This window comes from Schistocerca gregaria, chromosome 1 (genome assembly GCF_023897955.1).
Source record: "Schistocerca gregaria isolate iqSchGreg1 chromosome 1, iqSchGreg1.2, whole genome shotgun sequence".
Lineage (NCBI taxonomy): Eukaryota > Metazoa > Arthropoda > Insecta > Orthoptera > Acrididae > Schistocerca > Schistocerca gregaria.
This window is the reverse complement of record NC_064920.1, coordinates 694674529-694699587: the sequence shown is the minus strand read 5'-3', so window position 1 is coordinate 694699587 and position 25059 is coordinate 694674529. Positions and strand designations below refer to the sequence as shown.

Genomic DNA, 25059 nt, shown 5'->3' with positions numbered 1-25059 from the left:
GTAGTTTATTTTCTCCATCTCACTGAAGACTGGGTTTTGTGTCAACAGTTGAAACATCTTTCATTCCTTGCAACAGCTCCTTTTTTTTTAAGAGCATGAGCAGTTTTGGAATATAAAATTTCATTTTCAAATGCTCATTATTGTATGTTAATTATGGTCAAAAGAAATTGTGAAGCATTCAAGCACAAAACCTGGCATCTGTGTCTGAAGCATGTGTACATGATTATGCCTATCACATCATAAAAATGAAACTCAGCTGTATGTCCACAACACACAGGTTATAAATAAATGTTGCTTAGGCCAATTCTACTACACATTCATATATTCTGTGTCAAATGTGAATACTATTTGATCAGCAATATGAGACTAAGACCCAACTTCTGCTGCTAATATGTATTAAGTATCGAAGATGCATACTCTAATTTGTTCAATTCTAGATTGGGACGTGTCCTCTGAGTTACAGAGAAGTCTCTTTTTTTAACACAATTTATTTCCAGGCATTACATAGCCTTCTGCCCCCTCCCCTCATTCCCTTCAATTATTTTCTCATCAGTATGAGCAGAAAAAAATTCAAAGTGACTTCAAAATTTATTTAAAAGATTTACATTTCTTATTTCCAGCAACTGCTTCATAATTATATTCCCATTGTTATTCTTGTAAATCCTTCTTTATTTTGTCCTTATTATCTAATCCTAAATGGCCAGAATATTTTCTTTTGTTAACATTGGTAAAATGTTAACAATAATGGAAACTCATCCAGAATGGAATAACAACAATATGGAAAGTAGACAGGTACAACAAAAAGATTGCTATACATGTGAGCGTCCGGCTGAAAAGCTTTCTTCTAATGTATAAAACACCCACACATTCATGCAAGCACAGCTCCCACTCTCTCTCTCTCTCTCTCTCTCTCTCTCTCTCTCTCTCTCTCTCACACACACACACACACACACACACACACACACACACACTCTCTCTCTCTCTCTCTCTCACACACACACACACAACCACTGTTTCTGGCTAGTGAGGCCAGACTACAAACAGCTGCACCTGATGGGAGAAGCAGTCTGGGTGGTGGGGGTAAGGAGGAGGCTGGGATGGGGAGGGGGAAGGACAGCAGGGTAGGGTGTAGTGCTGCATGCAGGGCCATGATGGGGTCAGGACAGTGCTGTCCAGGTGCAGTTGGATAGTTGGGGAGGGGAGGGGAGAGGTGAGAGGGGAGCAGAAAAGGAGAAAAACAGAGGAGGGGGAAAAAGAGAGACTGGTGGGAGCATGGGTGAAATAAAAGGCTCTGTAGTGCTGGAATGAGAGCAAGGAAGGGGATAGGTGGGTGAAGAACAGGGACGAGCGAAGGCTGAGGCTGTGAGGAGTGGTTGAGAGGACAGGGAGGGGGGGAAAGGGGGGGGATACAGGAATGTAGGTTGTATTGCAGGGAGAGTTCTCAGGTGCGCACTTCAGAAAGGCCACTGTTGGTGTTGGTGGGAAGGAGCAAGACAGCACAGGCTGTGAAGCAGTCATTGAAGTGAAGCACATTATGTTGAACAGCATTTTCAGCAACTGGTTGGTCCAGCTGTCTCCCAGCCAGTTTGTTGGCAGCCATTCATGCAGTTGGACAGCTTGTCAGTTGTTGTGCCCACGTAAAACATAGCACAGTCTCATTGCAATTTAGTCCTGCCTTTGATGAGTGGCTGATACTTGTGATCAGTCTGGACTAGATGATGGTGGGAGGATCTAAGCGACGATCTTGCAATTAGATGTGTTACAGGTATATGAACCATGAGGCAACAGCTTGGGAACAGTGATAGAGTAGAGACAGATAATGATATTGCATAGATTTGGTTAAAGGCAAACTACCACTGAGGGAGGGATGGGAAGGATACTGGGTAGGATATTCCTCATTTCAGGGCACTGTGAGAGGTAGTTGAAACCCTGGCAGAGAACGTGACTCAGTTGCTTCATTCCTGGGGTACTGAGTCATGAGAGGAGTGCTCATTTATGGCCAGATGATGGGACTGTGGAAGGTGGTAAGTGACAGGAGAGACAAGGCACAGGAGATCTTTTTTTTGTAAAAGGCTGGAAGGGCAATTTTGGTCTCTGAAAGCCTCATTGACACACTTGCTATTTCTGGAGAGTTGATGTTGATCTCCACCTCTAGTTGGCTGGATCAGTACCTCGCTCCATATCAAATCTAGCAACCACCAGTGGTACATTCACTTGGCAGCTACCACCGATCCCATACCAAGAAGTCCCTTCCGTAAGATCTAGCCACTCATGGCAGTTGCAACTATAGTGTTGAACATTCCTCTCCAAATATACCAAGGATCTCACTGAGGACTTCACAGAACAAAATTACCCTCCCAAAATTGTAAAGAACCCGAGTCACCTACCACCTTCAATATTACCATTGTCCGACCACAAAGGAGCACTCCTCTCATGACTCAGTAGCACCCAGGACTGGAACAGCTGAATCATATTCTCTGACAGGACTTAGACTAACTCTTCTTTGTGCCCTGAAATGAGTAATAAAATGGTTCAAATGGCTCTGAGCACTATGGGACTTAACATCTGAGGTCATCAGTCCCCCAGAACTTAGAACTACTTAAACCTAACTAACCTAAGGACATCACGCACATCCATGCCCGAGGCAGGATTCAAACCTGCGACCGCAGCGGGCGCACGGTTCCAGATTGTAGCGCCTAGAACCGCTCGGCCACTCCGGCTGGTGAAATGAGTAATATTCAACCCAGTATCCTTCTCACCACTCTCACAGCATAAATAATAGTATTTAAATAATATTAAATACATGAAGAAACATACCTAGTAAAAACACCTCCCGCAAGTCCATAAGGTGTTTTGTTTGCTCTTTGTACAACTTCTTCCTCTGTTGAAAATGTGAGAAATGTCATCACAGCACCAAACACTTCTTCTTTCACAACACGCATGTCATCATGACAATTAGACAGAATACAGGGAGATACAAATATGCCATTTTCTAATGGTGCTGGTAAACTGATTCTTCTTCCTCCACAAAGGACTATTGCACCCTAAAACACAAACAGGTAATGTAGTGAGAATGTAACAACTGAGAAATTGTACCCAGATCCTAACTGGTTTATAATACATGAATTAAAGTCTCTCATTTGTCAGTCAATATTTAGTACACTCACATACATGATTTACATAATTTTTGTATGAAGAAGTCAAAGAAATGTTATCAAGAATTTTCAAGTATCACATACTTTCCAACATTAATCTACAAATTTTGAATCTTTGTGGTCCAGTGTGCAATCTCATGGCACTCTACAATATTTTCAGTATTAGTTCTACAGCCAGGCAGTTACCTACACAACCAGTCTTCACAAGATTTCTTGTTCCAGGGTCTGAGCATTTCATTGTTGTTGTACCATTTCATGTTAAGTTCTTTCACTGGATTTGCTAATAAATTCCACAAGGTTGTGCTACAGTTCTAGCATGAACACATTAACCTTATATCAGCAATGGAGCGGCAGGGGAGGACTGTCAATCAATATGATATTTCTGTTGAAATGTACTCATATCTGTAATAGCAATGAGAAGCTTTTTCAGTACAAGGTATAAATGACCCACATGATGAAAAATTTGATAGTGGATTACAGGGTGCTGACTCTTTCAAAAATCATGACACGAGTGATGAATGCAGTGTAATAAGTTGTCATAAACAGGACGAAGATGGTTATAGAACATCACGGGAAACAGTGAGTGCACTATAAAAAACAATATTAAGTGTCATTCACATTTCAAGATCCCATTAACAGCAATATCACTGCTATTCAAATTTCTTGCCCAATTCATGCCATTCCATTTAAATTTTTTCATGCTCTGGACTTGTGTATATATGTTCAATGCAATGTACACATGTTCCTTTACAGTCACACAAATGGCCACTAATCCATCTTGTGAAGGGACAAAATATTAAAATGGTTCTCTATGAATGGAGTGCTAATATGTAATGTCTACTACAGAACCTCTTGTAAATGGCCCCCAAATGGTTGTGCATACTGAGAGCAGCCTCAAAGTAAATTTAAAATGACAATTCCCTTGAGATAACTGTCATATTACAAGGACATAAGAATGGCTGAACAGTATACACCACTGAGAAGGTGAAATCGTTAGTACTGCTGACAGATTCATTGAGAAATAGGAAAAAAAATAGCTTTTGGAACTTAATTCAATTCCTTCCTAAGGGAGAAAAGAGGGTAGGTTGGGAAGGAGGTACAGGTCACTCAGATGCTGGGATTAGAGGGACCTGCTTGAGGTCTCAGTGACCTCCCCTCCTCTAAAACCTATCCCCCTTTCTTCCCTGAGCAAAACACTGACAGTTCTGTAAGCTAGATAATAGTTTTTTGTTCTTTTAAATACGCTGATGGAACAAAATCGCAACACCAAGAGGAAGTTGTGTGAAGAATCAAAGTTTGTAGGCATGTTTCTACATCTGGAAGATGATGTCTATTCAAATTTCATGTCATCTGCACAAGAGTGGCACTAGTAGCACCACTATGCTATGGGTATGCTTTAAATACATACTGTAATGGTTGCGAGTGTTAGTTAAAGTTGAGATTGGACACGGTGAGTTGATGTTAGTCAAGAAAGTCTTTAAGGTGACAAAGATGTCATTATCAACATTTCCCTGAGTTTGAATGAGGTCATGTAATAGGGCTACATGATGTTGGATGTTCCTTTTTTGATACTGCAGAAAGACTTGGTAGGAAGGTAACCACTGGAGATATTTGCTGGCAGCAGTGGTCATGAGAATGTTCAGTCACAGGAAGACCAAACTGTGGATGACCATTAAGCAGTACCAAGAGGAAGGATCGTCGTGTTTGGCTTATAGCTATGGCGGCATCATAACTGCATCTGCAGCAGCGATTTGAGCAGCAGTTGGCACGACAGTATCACAACAAACTGTTATAAACTGGTTACTTCAAGAGGAGCTCGGACATAGATGCCCTGCATTCCAATGACTTCAAACCACTGCCTTGTTCAACTTCAGTGGTCTCCAGTAACAGCTCACTGGGTGGCGAGGGGGGGGGGGGGGGGGAGGCTGAAGGTCTGTTGCATTTTCTGATGAAAGCTGGCCCTTCCTTAGCACCAGTGATGGCTGTGTGTGTTGATGAGGGGTTTTCCTCACACACCCTTACTGAAAATCTGTACATCAGTCTGGTGATTCGACCTGTTAAGTTGCCATTCATGAACAGCATTTCGCGGGGTGTTTTTCAATGGGATGCTCACCTACACACTGCTATTGTTACCTAACATGCTCTACAGAATGTTGACATGCTGCCTTGGCCTACTTGATTATCAGATGCATCTCCAACCGAGAACATAAGGGATGTCAACAAACAGCAGCTCCAGCGTCATCCACAAACAACATTAACCAGAGACCAATTGCAACAGGCAATAAACTCCATGCCACGATCTGACATCCGGCACCTGTACAACACAATGCATGCACTTTTGCATGCTTGCATTCAACATTCTGGCAATGGCTTATCTCATGCTTACATTAATTCGTGGTCTTGTAATGTTAATCTTAAATGTGTTACCTAGACAAATGTATTCCCAAAAGTTCATTACTCTACAGTAATTATTTTTTGGTGCTGCAGTTTCTTGTCAAGTGCATCCATCAGAAATACTTTGAATTTTGCCCTCAGGAGGTTGGTAATGGCCAGCTGTTCAGTCTCACTGTAATGTTAACAGCACATTTACTGCCTTACTAAGTGTTAAATCATGAATCAGGCACACTTAAAAAAAAGTAATAACTTTCAAAAGCTTGGTTGTTGTAGGGTGTACAACACACAAACATAAGTGCAGCTGATCACCGATGTTATATTCTGGTTGATTGTAACTTGTTATATTAGATCTTTTCAACCCTACAGCATCAATACTGTCACTGAGGCACTGGGAGCACTAGAGTTGCCATTCACTAATCAAATTGTACTGCATTTATACAATGAACTGATGCAGAATTTCAATGGTATAGATTTCTGACTATTTAAACAGTCACTTTACATTATTGTTTAGGAAAACTGACTGCAGAAGAAAGAAACAGACTCAATTTGAGCTATGCAAACACGAGAGACCTGCAAGTGCAAGTGGTCAGACCAAGATAAGAGGAAAAAATGGAGTTTACTGTGAGTAAAGCAACAGAATTGTATAAGTAAACAGAAAGGTGAAGAGAACAATATAACTGGAATGACCAGTAAATTCTGTCTTATTTTATTTCTGAAAGGTGTTTCACACTATACCTTATTGTTGGTGGACAATTAAGATTTGTCATACAGGTATTTTTACAAATGCATGATTAGCTCAAATAATTTATGCTGGCCACAGAAACAACACCAGCATCAAGTGGGTCCCAAGGAAGTATAGTGGTATCACTGAAGTTCTCAATGCAAATAAACAATTTATCAGAGAGAGTCTGTAGCAATCTCCAGCTGTTTACTGACAATACAATTGTCTGCAGGAACACACTCCTTACTAGATGATTGTAAGAAAATACATACTGATTGACAATATTTTCACAGAGTGTAACAAATAGCATCTCTGTTTAGAAACAGATAAATGCACAATAATTTTTATACCAGTTACAAAAACCTGATAGTGCCTAACTGGAACATTAAGTAATACGAAATGGAATTGAATGAACATGTGAAATCACCAATAGTGAAGGTTTGCTGAGAGGATTCCGGATAAGTGTGGCACATTTGTAAAGAAAACTGAAAACATGACCCTACTGCTAGATATTCTAGATTACTGCTGAAATGTTTCAAACCCTTGTTAAGTAGGAAGAAATTCACAGATGTGTTGCTGAAATTGAGGTATGTTGGTATTGTTCATACAAAAGTATAATAGAAATACTTGAGTCATTTAAATGATAATATTCAGAAGAAAGTCAATGTTATTCTCATGAAACCATACTGGTTAAATTAAATTAACTGATATTTGAAGTAGATTGCACAATGTTTCAGTTATCTCCACTACATAGACAGAATGATCAGGACAGTCTGAAAAGCTTACAAGGCTGTTGCAGGGCCGGTTGTGCTGAGAAATAATTGTTAAGAAAAAACTGTTTCCGGATTAATTAGCATTGAAGTTAGCCAATTAGGCTGTAGTGCACACAAATTCAAGTGGGTCACCAGATAAAATTAGTACCAGTTGTTCTCAGAACGTGGATGGTAGCAAACGAGACTGCCCAGCCTTTGACTAGAGTTTGATCCTTACTACTATCCTATGTCCAGTTTTTGTGTCACTCTCATGTTCAGCTTCAGGAGACCAAATGAAGAATACATTTGGAGACATCTATGCAAGTGCAAAAGCCTGATTAGCTAATTTCATTGCTATCAGGAGACCAAATGAAGAACATATTTGGAGACATCTCCAGTGGACCACTTGCATCTGCAACTACAATGGCCTAAATAGCTAATTTCAATGCTAATTAACTTGGAAATATTTTTCTTAACAGTTATTTCTCAGCACAACCTACACTGCAACAGCCTTATAAGCTTTTCAGATTGTTTCTGACTAATGTGTATATCACTCAGGGGCCATAAGAATAAGGCAAAGAGTCAGTAAGAAACATAGCAAACAGAAGGAAACTTAGAGCGGCATACAGTCAGTCATTTTTTTTTTCTCACTTCATGCATAAGTGGAATAGGCATAGAGTGACAAGTACTAATATGCAATGTTCTCTGCCATAGAAAGTAAAGTTGCTTGTGATACAGATGTAGAAGTCAAGCCTGCAATAAGCATCCCATTGTGCAAGAAAATAAACAATGCAAATTTTAGGAATATAAAGCCACCAGAGAAGATGGATGAAAAATTGTGTGTAGATCTAAGGACATTATTCAGAAACTGCACAACATCTACTAAAATATATATATCAGAGAGTAACAAATTTAAAATGAAGCAGATTATTTAGCACACTCAGGTATTTTTGCAGCCTAATTTATCTGAATGACCTATTATTGTTATCTTCAACAAATCCAGACTCTATATTTCTGGCAAGAGACCTACTTTTGTATTTAACACAGAACAAAGATATCTTGCTGCAAAATTCGAAAGCATGTAAGTCATGGTATTCTTTAAAACCAGCATACATCAGAAATCATTTGTGTGCACTATATTTATAAAAGTGGCCATTATAGTAAATTATTATGAAACTTAACACATTAACTCACTTAACTTGCCTTTGTCATTGCACAATATATTCATTAAACTTGTCAAAACATCTGGAGATTACCTAATTATTTAAGATAGAACATGTATTGTTAATTTGAAAATTAAATAAATTATCAGCCGTATGTATCCAATAGGGTTTCAAAAAAACTCAACTGTTTACAGAACAGCATGATTCTAAGTCAAAAGTACAGTGTAAAGCTGATGTCTAAAAGTGTTTTAATGTCACAATTTATCCCATTACTGGCATACTCCATGAATTACAGCAACTGTGATCATGAGACTTAGTAATGAAATGCAATTCCAACATTATGAAGTACTTTGTTTAAAAAAAACAGGTGATTTTTCATCTTTTCCATGAACCTGGCCTCCGCACAGTACCTCCTCTATTTGCTGTGTAACTACCTATCCTTATATACCTACACAGAATGCATTTTTATATAGCATATACCACCCATTCAACTGGACTGTACGAAAACAACACAATAAAAGTGGTTCAGCTACTTCAAAAAAGAATATCTGTTGTAAGTTGTAAGAAAAAGTACTGAGAGTAGTATCGAAGGCTATGATTACATAAATATTTTGCTTAAAAGGAAGAAAATAATGTGCCACACCTTTTTTTCAGCTTCTTTGATGTAACTTAAGACCTTTTCTGCCTGTTCTTCTGATATAGTTGCTCCAACTGTTGTATCCTCCTCAAAGGGATCACCTATTTTTAAATTGTTTGTAGCATTTACCAATCGTTCAAGAACTTCTTCTGCTATAGCGTTCTGCACAAACACTCTTGTTCCATTTGAACAAACCTGTGTTATGAAATACAAGCTACATAATTAACAAATACTGATAACTTATATGTAATAATACAATCTTGTTAAGAAAAGGAACAGACAAGACACCACCCTACTATCCTTAATGTGTAAGATGCTCACTAAACTTATCTGTTACTATGCAAAGGAAAAAACAGTTGGCCTTAGAAGTGGATACAGCACAATGGTACATTCACAAGCTGTAAATTATGTTACAGAGTGGATCAAAGAGTATAAATTAGCAATTTACATAGTACTTATAGATTTAGAGGATGTTTTTGACTCAGTTTCAAATTAATGTACACAATATAAACTATCACATGTCATGTATTATTTCCAGTATTACTAATTTCATTACACAAATTAGAGCATCTTCAGATATTCATTGCCCTGATAGGAACACAGTAAAGATTCAAAGCTTCTAACGACATAACTGTCAACACTTTAATTATTTATTTAGTTTTTAATTAAGGTAATGAATATCTAAAATTACTCTCATGGAGTGAAACTAGGAATAATGCAAATAATATGTCATCTGTAGTGGTTTAGCTGTACATTAAATCCTAACAGTCACTTTGCTCCTACAGGTGATGCTTGCATTTGCTAATGCTGAAGTGAAAGCCACTGACAAACAAGACACTGATTCAATGTATGTAAACATCCTGAAAAATATATACATCAGTGATGTAACTACAATGATAGTTCATCGGGATAGTTAGAAATTCAGAATTAAAAAAAAGAGGTCAGTAAAGGAAATTTAATACATCCAACAATATTTCAGTAGTCCTAAAGGAAGTATTCAGAAGGAATGCATATTAATGGAACATATCTGAACCTCCCATGTTTTGTTGATAGCACTGCACTGTTTGCCTCAGCTGCAAATAAATTTTAATGATCGACATAATAACTTGGTACGTCAAGTTCTGGCAGAATGTAACTAATTTAGGAGTAATGGTGACAACTCAATAAATAGCAGAGGTGTAACTCATGCTATATCCTCACATAACCCTAATCCTCTTAGCACCCCAACAACCAGCTGCAAAGGAGTAACCCATCACTCATTAGCATCCTGCACTAGAACAACACAATCATATAGGTACTGCACAACGTGCTTGAATATCTATCATTGTGCCTGGAAATGAAAAAACATTCTCCCCACAAATCTGTGGTCTATCCAAAGCAATACCCTATGCCACACACACTCCCAGACCCTTGCCTCGCAACATGGATCACATCCCAGTGGAAGACTTAGGTGCAAGATCAGTCCAATTCATCCACTCAGTACATCCATCTCTAGTCCCTTCACAAGCTGATCCTACCCATCAGAGGCAGTATAACACGCCAAAGCACGTCATGTCACATACCAGCTCTGCTGTGATTTATGCGCAGCATTTTATGTGGGCATCACCACCAATAAACTGTTCATCCAAATGAATGGCCACTGACAATCTGCGGCTAGTAGCAGTGTTGATCAACCAGTGGCAGAACACACTGCTCAACACAACATGCTCAATTTCAATGGTTGCTTCACAATGCCTGCCATCTGGATCCCCCTCCCCCCTCCATCATTAACATTTCTGAATTACATGGATGGGAGTTATACTTGGAATACATCTTCTATTCCTGTAATCCTCCTGGCCTCAATCTCCAGTAATTTTCAGTCTTCTTCATGTGATTGTTCATGTTTCAATGTCTCTACTGTTCAGTGAGTTGTTGCCTTTATTCCTAAATTATCAACACAAGAACTTAATACACAAAGTTTGAGAGTAGGCCTGAAAATAAAACAGTATAAAACTACAATGAAGTAATAGAATAAGTTGATGAGTTTTTGTATTTAGGGAAGTTGGAGAAATGACTGAATGGACAGGTAAACAAATAAAAATAAAACAAAAAATGAGGCCTAATGTGTTTTTGAAGAACTAAACAGAATTTTCAGAACAAAGCTTTTGACATGCCTAAAAATGAAAGGTTATAATCAGGTTTTGACTTACAGAAGTGAGACAGACTTTTTTAATACAGAAACTGCTCAAAAACTGAGAGTTGCTATGTGAGGAATGGTGAGATGCAAGCTGGGAATTACTAGACAAGACACCCGCATCTCGTGGTCGTGCGGTAGCGTTCTCGCTTCCCACGCCCGTGTTCACTTCCCGGTGGGGTCAGGGACTTTCTCTGCCTCGTGATGGCTGGGTGTTGTGTGATGTCCTTAGGTTAGTTAGGTTTAAGTAGTTCTAAGTTCTAGGGAACTGATGACCGTAGATGTTAAGTCCCATAGTGCTCAGAGTCATTTGAACCATTTTACTAGTCAAGACAAAACAAACTTATGGATCAGGGCACAGAATGAAAATGAAATGGAGGAGGGGAGGACATGTAGTCTTGCAAATGGATAATATTGTATGGACCAATGGAGTTCTTTGTTGAATTCTAAGAGATGAGAAAAGACTGAAACAATGAGCTGATAGAAAGAGAGTATATGAAATTAGAAAACAAACAGAATCAACATGTATGCATGCAGATGAAGAGTGTCAGGCATGGAAATATCTAGATCAGGCCTCTAACCAGCAGCTTATATTAAATAGTTGTAGCTGTAGTTGTGTTGCTGCTGCTGCTGCCGGTGATTATGATGATGACTGTTGTATCTCCCGGTGGTTGCCTCTGATACAACAAAGTATACAGACGTGGACCACAGCTTGACACAGCTGCAACTCACAGGCAAGACTACCATGGGAGACAGCCTGATAAATACCGTAAACAGTCCAGGTTGTTTTCGACCAATCTGCCAGGTGCTGCCATGGCATCAGGAGGTGCCAGCCTCACTGCTGGTAGCATGCTTGTCACAGTACACAGAGCTGTGATCAAAAGTACCTCTACCCTTCTGCAATATCACATGTCACCTGTATTCTTCCTTAAGGTGGACATTTAGGACACAATCCGGCCACTCCACCACAACAGTGAGCTTAGTGTGTGCTCATCATGTACATCGCTTAGCTGTTAGACGATTCACCACTGCCATGTCCGAGCTGTCATGCTATCATCGAATACCTCCTCTGAACCACCCTGCTGGATTCCACCTCCAGCTCACTGCCTACCATTCAGGGCTCTTGTCTCACTGGGCATCGCCCCTGGTGGTCTAAGGCTCTTGCCTTGCCGATGTTGCTACTGACCATCCACAGCTTCCTCCTCACTGGAAATCATCTCTGTCTGTCTATGGCTGCAGTCTTGCTGGACACCATCTATGGGCATTGAGAGGCACCATCTCACTGGACACCATCTCAGGCATCCAGGGGAACAGCCTCACTGCTTACCACCTCAGGCTATCCAGGGCTACTGCCTTGCCAGACATCATCTCTAGTTGTTCAGGACTACAGGCTTCCTGACTGTCCAGGGCCACCACCTCACTGGATACCATCTCTGGCACTAACCATCCTTGAGTAGTCTACTGCTCTTGGCTGTCATTGTCTCATCAGATTGCTCCTGTGTTACTGTATTTCAGTTCTTTAGTGTTAATAAAAGGACTGTCATTCTGTGCTAACAGTGCACCTCATTGCAGCAAGTTGCTCCCTCAGGCCAGAAACACAATGGAGGTGATGCAGATGTTCTTTCATGCTGTAAGGGGGTCCACAGCTCCTTACGGAAAGATAAAGGTAGCTTTGCCTTACACACGTTGAGGCAGGCTACATATCAATAGTTGAGCACCACGAGTTCCAGAGAGATAACGCAATCATTAGTAAGGAGAGTGCAGGCAGTGTGCAGGGGAAGACTTCGCTACGAGGGCTCTATGTGAGCAGAACATGGTGTAATGGTGGAAGGCTACCTGTAATATGTACTACTGACTGAGCATGTCTTCGACATCACAGGTTGACCCTCGTAATTTATCAATCCTGACAAAAGAGTTTATTTTGTAGTGTTTTGATTAAGTAACTATATCACACTGTGATTACATGTTCCACATCACCTACACTGGACACATATAATTGGATCCAATGAGGATTGTAGTGTGTTTGTGCTAGTGAGTGCAATAGCATGTGAAGATATCAAAGAGTGACCTGTAATAAGTACAACAATCATTAAATTATAAGATGAAAGGACTAACTGCAACACATTTATGTAAGACCAAGAATGTAATACTTAATTATAGCGGAACACTCTAGTGATTATTATTACAATAGAACCTTATTGACTGTGTTAATGCATTATTCATCAGCTGAAACACTGATATGAAACAATTCCACAGCAGTATTAGACAATCAGCCTCTTATCTTTAGGTCACAGCCAGTATAACCCATTTAGTAGGCTGCTACTCAGTGATTAATAATAGCCAAACCAATCGGGAGAGTTTCAAAGTCTGATTTTTCTATTTTTTTCATAGTGTTCCATTGTGAATGTCAGGGACCTGGCTTGTTTGCAATGAAGGAATGAGTACATGTGCCCCCAGAAGCTGGAACAGGAGCAGATGTGGATACACCTATGCTGCTTTTGTGTTAGATGCCTATAGCGATGTCATCTCCTCCAACAACCTCAACACTGCTTGTGGTTTCCAAAAGGTCTCCAGCCAGTACTGCCGCCCTTCCCAATCCAGCCATCATACTGTCGCTGGCTCTGCACTGCAACAGCCCCTCTGCTGCCACCACAGCTTCTTTTGACACCAACATGGCCCCTGTACCACTGGCATGGCCTCCTTTGTCACCAGGTGAGCTGCCTACACTGCCAACATGGCTTCCTTCACTACTGGCTTGGTTCCCTCCAATGTTGGCACTGCCTTCTTTGCTGCCAGCCCAGTCACCTCCCCTGGCAGCCACGCCAGTAACTTTGTGTTTTCAGTGGTTAGCATTGGTACAGCTCATTTCCAATTGGCTGGGGATGCACCGTTTGTGCCATCACATCTCTGGCCGTCACCAATGACTTGCTCAATCTCCCATTGACCATAGACAACATGTTGGTCCAATCGTGTATCTGGTAGCCATCGAAGGTCAAGCTATCTCTTGTCGGCCACTGATACCTTGCCATCGAGGTCCACTGCATTGAGCCTGCTTCCTTTGGATGTGACACTGCCTCAGTGCAGGCTATGCCAGCTCTTCTTAAGAGGGAAAGGGGGGGTGAAGGGGGGGGAGGCGGAAGGGATACTGTGTCCACATGTGCTTGTGTACAGCCAACTATACACTCATGGACCATGGTTGCTGCAGCTACAATCTACAGGCAATACATCAGAGATCGCATTCAAACAGCCTGACAATAACATAAACAGTGTTGGCTGAATCTAACGATCTTCCAGCTGTGGCCATGCCACTGGGTGGCACCATGCTTGCTGTTGGCAGCCTGCATGTCGCAGCATACACCACTGCGATTGAGGGTGCCTCTCTCCTTCAGCAGGATCAGGTGCCTGCTGTGTGTGAACCTTTATTCTTCCGTCAGGCAGATGTTTAGGGCACTACCTAGCTGCTCCCTGGTAGCATAGCCAGTGTGCATTCACCATGTACATCACTGAACTGGTCGGGATTAAGGACACCCGTGTCGAGTTATTAGGCCATCATTAACTGCCTCCTCTGCACCAGCATGCTGGACTTCTCCTGCTCATCCTCCAGCTCACTGCTGATCACCCAGTGTTCTCTTCTTGCCACATGTCACCTCCAAGCGTGCAGGGCCCTCGCCTCACTGGACATTATTTCCAACAGTCTGGGGTTTCTGCCCAGCTGGATATTAACTCCAACTGTCCAGCACTAAAGACTCAGTGGACACAATCTCCAACCATCCAGGGCCATCACCTCACTGGGTGCACCTCCAGTCATCAAGGGTTACAGCCTTGCTGGACTCTGTCTGCTATTCATCCTTGAGCATCATACTACTCTTGACTGACCACAGCCTCATCAGACTGCACCTGAGTTATTAATTTCAGCTCATTAGTGTTGAAAAACCTACAGCAGTTTCTCTGCTAACTGTACATCTCACTACACTGTGTTACTCCCCCCTGTCACCAACACAAAAACAATAGCGACAAAGAAGACCACAATAATGATGATGATGTCTTTGCAGGAAAGTGATATGAACTGTTGCAAGATACAACAGGGAAGATCCAGCAAACTAAAGCTCCCTTATTACTGTGGACAGAAGCAAACACTATCAAATGGTAAATGTAAACTGAGAGCTTTAATTTCATTGGAAAAAAACAAAGGAAAGAGAATTTTGTAAAAATATGTCAAATTATTTTGTTTGGAAATGTTTGGTGAATCATCAAAGTAGTTCTACATCAGGGAACAATTTATGAAATGAAACTTATTGCTGGATAAATAATCAGTACGTATTAGTCTTATTTGTTTTCTGTTGTACATAAAATAGTTTCTGGTTATCATTTGCTACGAGTAACTCTAAATGATGTGAACATAACACACACATACTTTATATAGCTAGTCATGGTTTCTAGTGTTGTTGTCTTCTTTGATGTTGTTTAAGTTATGTTAAAACACATATTTTGTTCACTGCACCTATTTTAATAGTTACATGTATCTTTCATGTTATTCTACCATGAAAAGATGAGGTTTCTCACTTGTGGATTTATATTTCCACTCAATTAAATGTTCTCACTTTTATCCTCTATCTTAGATTCTCTCATTCAACTTCTATCTAGCTTCCAATTAACTCCCTTATAATCTTCTTATATGTGCTTGTGCCTGCTTATTTTCTCTATTTCTGTGCCCCCCCCCCCCCCCCCCCACCTCTCTCTCTCTCTCTGACTTCTTAGTTATTTGAAATCAACTAATACAATGGTGTGAAAAACTTATGGGTGAAAATTACTTTCTCAACATTTGTGACTGCCAAGTAACACAGCTCAATGAAACGTGACCCACACAATATACAAGCATGTCACAGTTCCATTAGGACTGCTTATGTGAAATTCCAAGCTGCTATGCTATCTCATGGCAATTTTTTGTGTTAAAATCATTGAAATTTCAACAACAGATGTGTATATGGTCAAAGCACTAACATCACTGCATAAAACACCATGAATGTAACAGTATATGTCTGACACTTGTCGGAAAATGGTGGGGCAGGAGCGGGGCAATGTCAAGTTTTCATTAAGCTTCATGTTTGTGGGTGAGAGTTGTACCCAAATACTAAGAGGCAGGTTCCTTGTGCTCCTCCACACCACCACCCCAGTCCACAAAGTGAAGATCATGCATAAGTTTTTGGCCAGAAAGTGGGTCACAGTCCTGGATCACCTGCTATATTTGTCGGATTAGGTCACAGCCGACTTCTGGGTTTCTCGAAATTGAAGTCTGCCTTGAAAGGACACCATTGTGAAGCAACTAAAAACATTCAATAAAATTGGCCTGGTTACAAAATAGAACTACAGTCACTGTTTCAAAACACTTTCAAAATGATTTCACCTGTGTATTGAATCAAGGGGAGACTATTCTGACAGTAATTTTGTGAACATAACTCATGTCTTTTAATTTTCATACTTACAGTCCTAATGGAACTGGGACACACTGTGTAGTACTGAAGGTAACTAAAGTAAATAAACAATGAGATGAACAGAAATGATGCTTATATCCAAACACAATAATTACACTGACTTCACTAGAATTGATGATAGCTCCCTGCACGTTACAAACAACAGAAGATGGTTCCCAATAGAAAGTATGATCACCATAGACAGCAATGCATGCCCTACAATGTGCTCCATGCTGGCCCTAAGGTTGGTATGGAGTGCTTGGGGTAGGGCATTCCAATCCTCGCAATGTGTAGCAGTCATCTACTGCTGTAGTTGACCATGGTCGACCTACACCTCATGTTTAGGCAGCAGTGCTCATGATTCAGAATGCTCTCTATGGATGCGAAATGAAGCTTTAAGCAATACCAAACTCCTAGGCTATGCTTGTCACTCTTTGATCTTCTTCCAGTTTCCCAATGATTCTTCCCCATGTGAATTCATCCAAATGTTGTCTCGGGCCATGTTGTAATGAAGAACACCACCACAGTGCATCATAACTGTTTGCAGATTGATACAAACTGTCTTTTCCCAACCATTCAACTACCTTGAGTTGCAGGGTGAGCCCCGTTTGATGCTATAATTACACTCCAAACCAAGTGATGTCCAACTTTCTGTGCATGACTGGGAGACCTCTGGCAACATACTCCCACACTTTCATTCATTTCCACCAAGTAGTTAATATGTCATAATAATTTACTAGCTTGTTTTTAAGTTTTGCTGAACAGTGTATTTTATTACTGCATAAAAATATATGGCAGGCTATAACTATACTGCAGCACAAAACTTGGCTTAGACTTAAGAACTTTGAGGAAGGCTAATTCCAAATGGTGATTATTGTAACCTTATACTCTTGGTTTTGTTTCTTGATATAGAATTTTCAGTGATTTTTGTTTTTTTTACCATATTTTTCAACCTGTTTCCTTTCCCTAAGTCTTGATGAAGCCACAGACATGATGTTTGTTGTCAACAAGCACAGTTAAAGTGAGATGTCCAACACTTAAACATTCGCAGATCAACTTAATCTTAGCCTACTATCCTCCATTCTTTGTGTACCTTCTACCAAAATCTGTTCTATATTAATTCTGCACCTATCATTTTAATACTGCTATCTTTCTTTTGAGTTTCCTTGCTATTTTCTGTCTGTCTTACAGCCTTTCCTTATCTCTGTCCATTCAATAGTTTTAACCCCTCTCACCATTCACTTTCTCATTCTCACTATTTTATTTGCTATCTTTAATTTATCCCCAATTCAATACTATTCTTTCCCTCCCTATAAATCTGCAACAGCTTGGAAGTGTCACAGAAAATATTCTACACCTCTAGAAAAGAACACAAAAAAATTTATCAATACCTGAAAATAAAATAAAATGCTACGGGTCTTCTAGTCTGCTGTGTCTGCCCGTAAGTGAGGAGGGTGAATGTACCATAAATAAACTTGTGGATCTGAATACATGCCTTTTTATACATCATCCAGAGCAAGAAACTTAGCTGATAGAAAGAAGTTTTTATTATTATAGGGGTTTCACACTGAAGGTACGAACATAAGGAATCCACATAAGGCCCAATTCACAAAAGAATGGTGTGGCACGGACATTTGGTAGGGATGTGGCATTGTTTCACACCAATTCCCTGTTAATAATGAAGCAGTTCACACAAAGATGGCATGGCAGGGACATATCACTTTGTGGTACACGCCACATCTGTTTCTTGGCATGAGTGACAGACTAAAGGGATGCATGATGGAGATGATCAATTGATACACTGCTGTTTTCATTAATTTGAAGTCATCCAATGTCTCTCAAAAATTGTTTTGTATAGATGAAGCATAGCTACATCCATCTCTATAGATAGTTTCTCAGTAAAATTTTTATTTTTCATGTACAAAATTAAAAGAATTGTTTTGGTATTCACATGTGGCTCTGCTATGCATTATCTTTCATTCAATTTTGAGGCTACTATTTGGAAAAAAGACATATTATAGTCCAACATAACAGCTTGATAGTGAACTGGTTTTATTTTTTTTTATTGGCCATAGTTATTGTGATACTTCCCAAAATAAATAAACCACCAGTCATATTTTGAAAAGTTCACAGTGAAGAATGTAGTTGCTACCCAGTTTGCATTTTGTGGACTTTAAGAAATAGGTAACTGTGCTTCAAATACAGTTAAAATATTGAAATTGTTTTTAAAAATGAGAGGAGAGTCATATCTCTTGCCAGTCCCGAGTAAATAAGTGATATATTTTGACATTTGGTCACGACAATTTATGACGCGCAACACTCAACATTACGGCTGTGCTCTATGTTGATTTGTAGTTCGTGTTTCTCTTTTGTATGTCGTTTATGAAGTCAGTTAGGATCACATTTTAAGTTAATACTGCATAAAGAGTCATTTTAATTTTAAAACTGGAGGCAGACAGACAATTACTATCTTCTTTATTTTCCTGGACAAACAACATCAAATCTGTGAAGATATGATGTTGTGCTGCGGAAACACTCTGGTTTTTCTGTTACTTACTGCAGAAACAGAAACAGTACTTTGAGAGAGTACGACGTCACAGGTCAAAACACACTATGTTCACTGCAATACAAATCTGCACAAGCAACAGCAGAAGAGCCAGAAAAAATTTTTGCAAGTACACTGAACATGTACAGTCAGCATTACATTTTATGCTATCAGTCAATGATAGATGTGCAAATACACTATTTGCTTGGTGGTCGCTCATAGAAATTCCATTTTTCAGCTCGTACACGTTTCACATGTCAAGTAAGGCTTCCTTCGTGGTACTTTTTACAGGCAGAATTTTAACACATGAGATAGGGAAAACTGTAATGTTATCTTGCAGTAAATTTCTTTGCCAGTACCAATCGACTTCTTTGCACTGCTTTGACGAATTAACAATTGCTGGAAATTATGACTTTTCCTTCCCCTTAGTGTAGTAAGGCTGTCAGATGGAATGTGTAGCCAGACATATTCAGTTATTTTGAATACACCTCTCTGCAAACTGTAGTCTAATGTGCTAAAATTCCTGAAATTCTCTGGTTACATTTTGCACAGAAGGACTCCACAATCCTTGGGATTGGCAATGACTAGAATCCAGTTTTCTGGGTGAAAGGGTATTTTATTCCTCTCTACAATGGAAAAATCTCTATCACATGGTAGGAAACTATGTCCTCTAAAGAGGAATTGCTGGTCTACAGCAGTGAAATATTTATGGATGATCAGATTTTGGAAAACTGGGATAATATTTTGAATATCTCTCACAAAAGCAGAAATGTTTAGGCTTATGTTAAAATGAAAACCACATGCAAAATAGGAATTACGATCAAGATATTCTAATTTTGTTGCTTTTCTCTGAATGCTGTCCTTTGCTTTGTCTAATGCAATACAGAAACACTTTTGTGTTGTAAAAATGCTGGAAATATTTGCGATAAATGTTCAGTTTCTTCACTATGACGAATGTGCCACATTTCTTCCCTGTTTTCAATCATAAAATTTGTAAGCAATATTTTCTTCACTGCTCAACATTCAATAGTTGTGAAAAACCCAGTGCATCAGTACTGTCTGATGAAGATAACATATTCTGAGCCTCTCGTAACACAACCATTCGGTGTCTCTCTGAGAGTGCCACTTCTGTGTAAATTGCTCATGTCCCATCCACACCATATTTCTGACTTGTCACTGCTAGGTGTCCACACCATACAATTTCTTTGTGAATTGGGCCTAAGGTCAGGAGACTAAGGTTTCTATAAACAAGTTTTACTATTGTACATTTTACATTCCAGTGCCATTGTGATGCATAATTTATTCATAATACCTTTCAGTTTATCTGAGCATACTTACTTGACCTTGGGAAAGGAAGTTTGCCACCAGGGCTGCTTTTACTGCATTGTCTACATCTGCATCATTAAATATAATAAGGGGTGATTTGCCGCCAAGTTCTAAAGTAACTTTCTTCATTCCTGCTGCAGCTGGAATAAAATCAATCAATTCATTACAGTTTACACTATATATTGCAAAAATGTTACAGTTTTTAATATGATACATTTCTTGTTTTATGTACAATGAAACTTATCATTTAACTGAAACTGTAACTTAAAATTACCAAAAAAATCTATTTACTAAGTGACATTAAGGGCAGGCATGGAAATGAAGTCACGAAATTAATACCTTTGTTCTGTTAAAAGAGAAGAAGTGGTTGGAGTACATTAGGTTGACCAAGGATTTATTAAGAGTGTTGTCATGGACTGTGGGTCACAGGAAACAGATCAGGGCATGCTGGAAAGAAAATAAACAATCACTTGTTAGTAATAAACAATCTGAAACCTAAGCTGCTACAAGAAACAGAGATGGAAGTTCATAAGTTAGAGATAAAGGAAGTATAGAACAAAAGATTACAGATGAGACAAAAATGGATAACAACAGAAAAAAAATGTGGTGGGAGGCATGGCATTGTTGTTGCTGTTGTGGTTTTCAGTCTGAAGACTGATTTGATGCAGCTTTCCATGCCACTCTATCCTGTGCAATCCTCTTAATCTCTGAATAACTACTGCAACCTACATCCTCCCAAATCTGCCTACTGTATTCATCTCTTGGACTCCCTCTATGATTTTTATTCCCTCACCCCCCTCCCCTACTTCCCTCCAATATAAAATTGATGATCCTTTTATGTCCCAGAATGTGTCATAATAACCGATCCCTTCTTCTAGCCGGGTTAACAAATTTCTTTTCCTCAGAAATGCTGTTCTTGCCATTGCCAGCCGACACCTTAGATCCTTTTTACTTATGGCACTGTCAGTTAATTTTGCTGTGCAAATAGCAAAACTCTTCTACTAATTTAAGGTCTTCCTTCCCAATCTAATTCGCTCAGCATCACCTGATTTAATTCCACTGCATTCCATTATCCTTGTTTTGCTTTTGTTGATGTTCATCTTATACCCACCTTTCAAAACACTGTCTATTCCATCCAACTGCTCTTCCAAGTCATTTGCTGTCTCTGACAGAATTACACTGTCATCAACAATCCTCAAAGTATTCATTTGTTCTACCTGATCTTTAATCCCTTCCCCAAATTTTTCTTTGGTTTCCTTGAAGGGGACATTGTACATGAAATTTGTTGTAATTTGACTTTTTCTGTTTTCTACTCCATAATTTACTTTAGACTTTCCTGAATATTTTGATATACAACACATTAAAATCAGACAGTTGTGAGACCTCCAAATACTGTTTTGAATGTTGATGTGTGACTGTCAAATTTCGTGGCTACGCATACACTGCCACAGTTGAGCAGTCATATCTTGGGAACTACACAGTCTAGAAGGCTGTGAATTGCTTTGTTTTGTGCCTACTGCTATGTCTCAGAAGATGGCATTATGAATCAACAAATCAGTCCTTTGTTTCTGATATTAGTTTTCATTGGAAGTAGTGTGATTATCGGCTATTTTTGTAGTAAACTAACTTCTATTGCTTTTTTACGTAAATAAAATGACTAAGCATAGTCCATTAGAGATAACTGTGACAATTTAGAGAAGATGAAATGAGCTCTGTGGAGCACTTTCATTCATCAAATGTCAACCGATGAAAACCCATGTCAGGCTTTGTGTCCACCACCACCAAACACTTGGTGTAAATATAGGCAAGCTGAATTTTCTGGCACCCTGCATGAATTTACAAATAAACACTCTCTTCCTTTGGCAGTAATGGAGGCAATCAAACCTATTTACAGAGATTTGGCAAATCCTGAGCTACTAAAGAAGTGTTTACATGGGAAGACCCAGAATGTGAATGAGTCCTTGGTTGGTTGGTTGTTTGGGGAAGGAGACCAGACAGCGAGGTCATCGGTCTCATCGGATTAGGGAAGGATGGGGAAGGAAGTCGGCCGTGCCCTTTCAAAGGAACCATCCCGGCATTTGCCTGGAGTGATTTAGGGAAATCACGGAAAACCTAAATCAGGATGGCCGGACGCGGGATTGAATCGTTGTCCTCCCGAATGCGAGTCCAGTGTCTAACCACTACGCAACCTCGCTCGGTGAATGAGTCCTTGAATAATGTTGTGTGGTGCCATGTGCCTAAAAATATATTTGTTGGCCTTATGACTCTAAAGTTAGTAGGGTCTGATGCTGTAATAACTTTTAATGGTGGGAACTATGAAAACTTAACGTTCTGGAGAAGTTAGGGATAAAATTTGGACAGAACATAGCTAAAGGACTGTGAGAACTGGATGAGCTTCGTGTACGTGAAGCAGAATTAGCTGTTCAGCAAATGACAAAAGAAGCAAGAAAGAAAAGGAGGAGGCAAGCACAGGGCTGTTGTGACACTGAAGAAAACACAGACTATGGGCCAAGGCATTTTTAGCACATAAAAGACACAGAAATGTAAGTCTGTATAAGAATTTGTAACCAAAAAAGTTTTAAACCTCTATATCTCTGAACTTTGGTTTTTTGCAATAAATGACCCGTTTTCTAAAAAAGTGCTGATGGTAGAGATATGAAATTTTCACAGCATGCCAAGTGTGAAATTCAACACATATGGAACTAGAATAATTACAATATCCTGAGTTGTTTTGTTTTTATGTTCATTTATTTACAAAATTCTGTCAAAAAAATTGGGTGTTTGGAAAAAAAACCTTGCCCCATGCCCCACAATACAATTTTAATAATAATTCTAGTTCAGTGTATCTAGAAAGGTATGTTCAATAATTAGGGAAAATTGTAAGTTAGTGTCTTAAAAAGTTTCCAAGATAATGGATCGCAAATTTCGATAATTTAACATTGGCGGCCTAGGGCATACAACGTCCCCTTAATGCTTGCTCTGTGTACAGACTGAATAACATCAGTGATAAGCTACAACTGTGACTCACTCAACCACTGCTTCCTTTTCATGCCCCTCGACTCTTACAACTGCCATCTGGTTTCTGTACAAGTTGTAAAAAGTCTTTCGCTCCCTGTATTTTACCCCACCTGTCTTCAGAATTTCAAATAGAGTATTCCAGTCAACATTGTCAAAAGCTTCCTCTAAGTCTACAAATGCTATAAATGTAAGTTTGCCTTTCCTTAAACTCTCTTCTAACATAAATTGTAGGGAGGTGTGTGCCCACATTTCTCTGGAATAACAAACTGATATTTCCCGAGGTCGGCTTCTATAAACTTTTCTCTTCTTGTGTAAAGGATGTGTGTTCATATTTTGCAACCATGACTTATTAAACTCAGAGTTTGATAATATTCACACCTATCATCACCTGCTTTCTTTGGAATTGTAATTACTACATCCTTCTTGAAGTCTGAGGGTATTTCACCTTCCTCACACATCAGATGGAAGAGTTTTGTCACAGCTAGCTCTCCCTAAGCTGTCAGCAGGTATGATGGGGCCTTGTTTCAACTTAGATCTTTCTGTGCTCTGTTAAATTCTTCTCGCGGTATTGTGTCTCTCATCTCCTCTTCATCTACATCCTCTTCTATTTCTATAATATAGACCCACAACATACTACTTCCACCTGTCAGCTTTCCCTCCTTTGCTTAGGACTGGTTTTCCATCTGAGGTCTTGATATTCATATAGCTGCTTATTGTTATAACGTCAAGTTGAACACACATATTTCAAAACGACACCACACATATAAGTCACTGAGCAAGTGGACAAAGCAAGACATGTGAACACTGTAACATTTGAATGAGCACTGAGTCCAAGTCTAGCGGCCGCTGGCTGGCTGGCAGACAGCGCCGCATGTAGATGACGCGCGTAATTGCGCAGTGGCACTTTGAATGATTGGCGAGTCACAACACTTTTCCCCACTTTGAAATTTTTGCACTGGTCTTGATGGAGGTGGCCTGTATATTGCTAATGTCCATAGGTGTTGTTTGACTGGCCATGAAGTCTCAAGGAGGCTTCCTGTACAGACGGAAGTGTCCCCGATGATACCGGGTCGAGATGACAGGAGATGTAGGGGTAGAATCGGCTGGGGCCCAGTGCACCAATCTGCCCGTTGCGGCAAGTCCAGTTGATATAACAGGAGACATGGGCAATGTGTCAGCGTCCATAGAAGAAGGAGGCGAGTAGATTTGCTCGGACAGATGATGGTCATCCGGTTCCTGCATGGGCACGTCTCCTGGTGGCGTCCGTTCTTGTACTGGCACCGAGATGATGGTGAGAGGGCTGCGTTGTGAGTAATGAGAGATGCCAAGATCCCGAGTGTCAGGTAGAGCCGAAGGTGGTGTAGCGGCATTCGGAACAGGCGTTGCCGGCACATGAGGCCAAAGCTGGTCTGAATGATGCACTGCAACACCCGTGTCCGTCTGGATTTCATGCAGGTGTCGGCCATGGTGTCGTAAGATGTGGCCTGGACTCCATTTTGGCCGCCTGCCATATCCCTGTACCCAGACAAGTTCGGCGGCGGTGAACCGGCCAAGCAAAGGCACCTGCGGCCGTGAGGTGCAAGGTCGCAGAAGATGAAGCAGCGTGTGGGGCTGTCGGCCATGTAAGAGCTCAACTGGGCTGTGGTCGCCCATGGGGGTGAAATGGTAAGCAGCCAGAAACTGGAGAAGCACATTTACAGTGGC

At 40.1% G+C, this 25059-nt stretch overlaps 1 protein-coding gene across 4 annotated transcripts in view; it reads right to left on the bottom strand.

The window, feature by feature from the left end:
* The window catches only part of LOC126364944 (4-trimethylaminobutyraldehyde dehydrogenase A-like), a 167764-nt gene that overhangs the window by 26148 nt on the left and 116557 nt on the right, over positions 1 to 25059 (bottom strand). For all 4 annotated transcript variants that reach the window (XM_050008101.1, XM_050008098.1, XM_050008100.1 and 1 more), the window contains exons 6-8: positions 20350 to 20477; positions 8829 to 9017; positions 2818 to 3044 (exon numbers count right to left, since the gene is read on the bottom strand). In XM_050008101.1, the coding sequence (XP_049864058.1) occupies positions 2818 to 3044; positions 8829 to 9017; positions 20350 to 20477 (544 nt within the window). The remainder of the gene's footprint in view (positions 1 to 2817; positions 3045 to 8828; positions 9018 to 20349; positions 20478 to 25059) is intronic.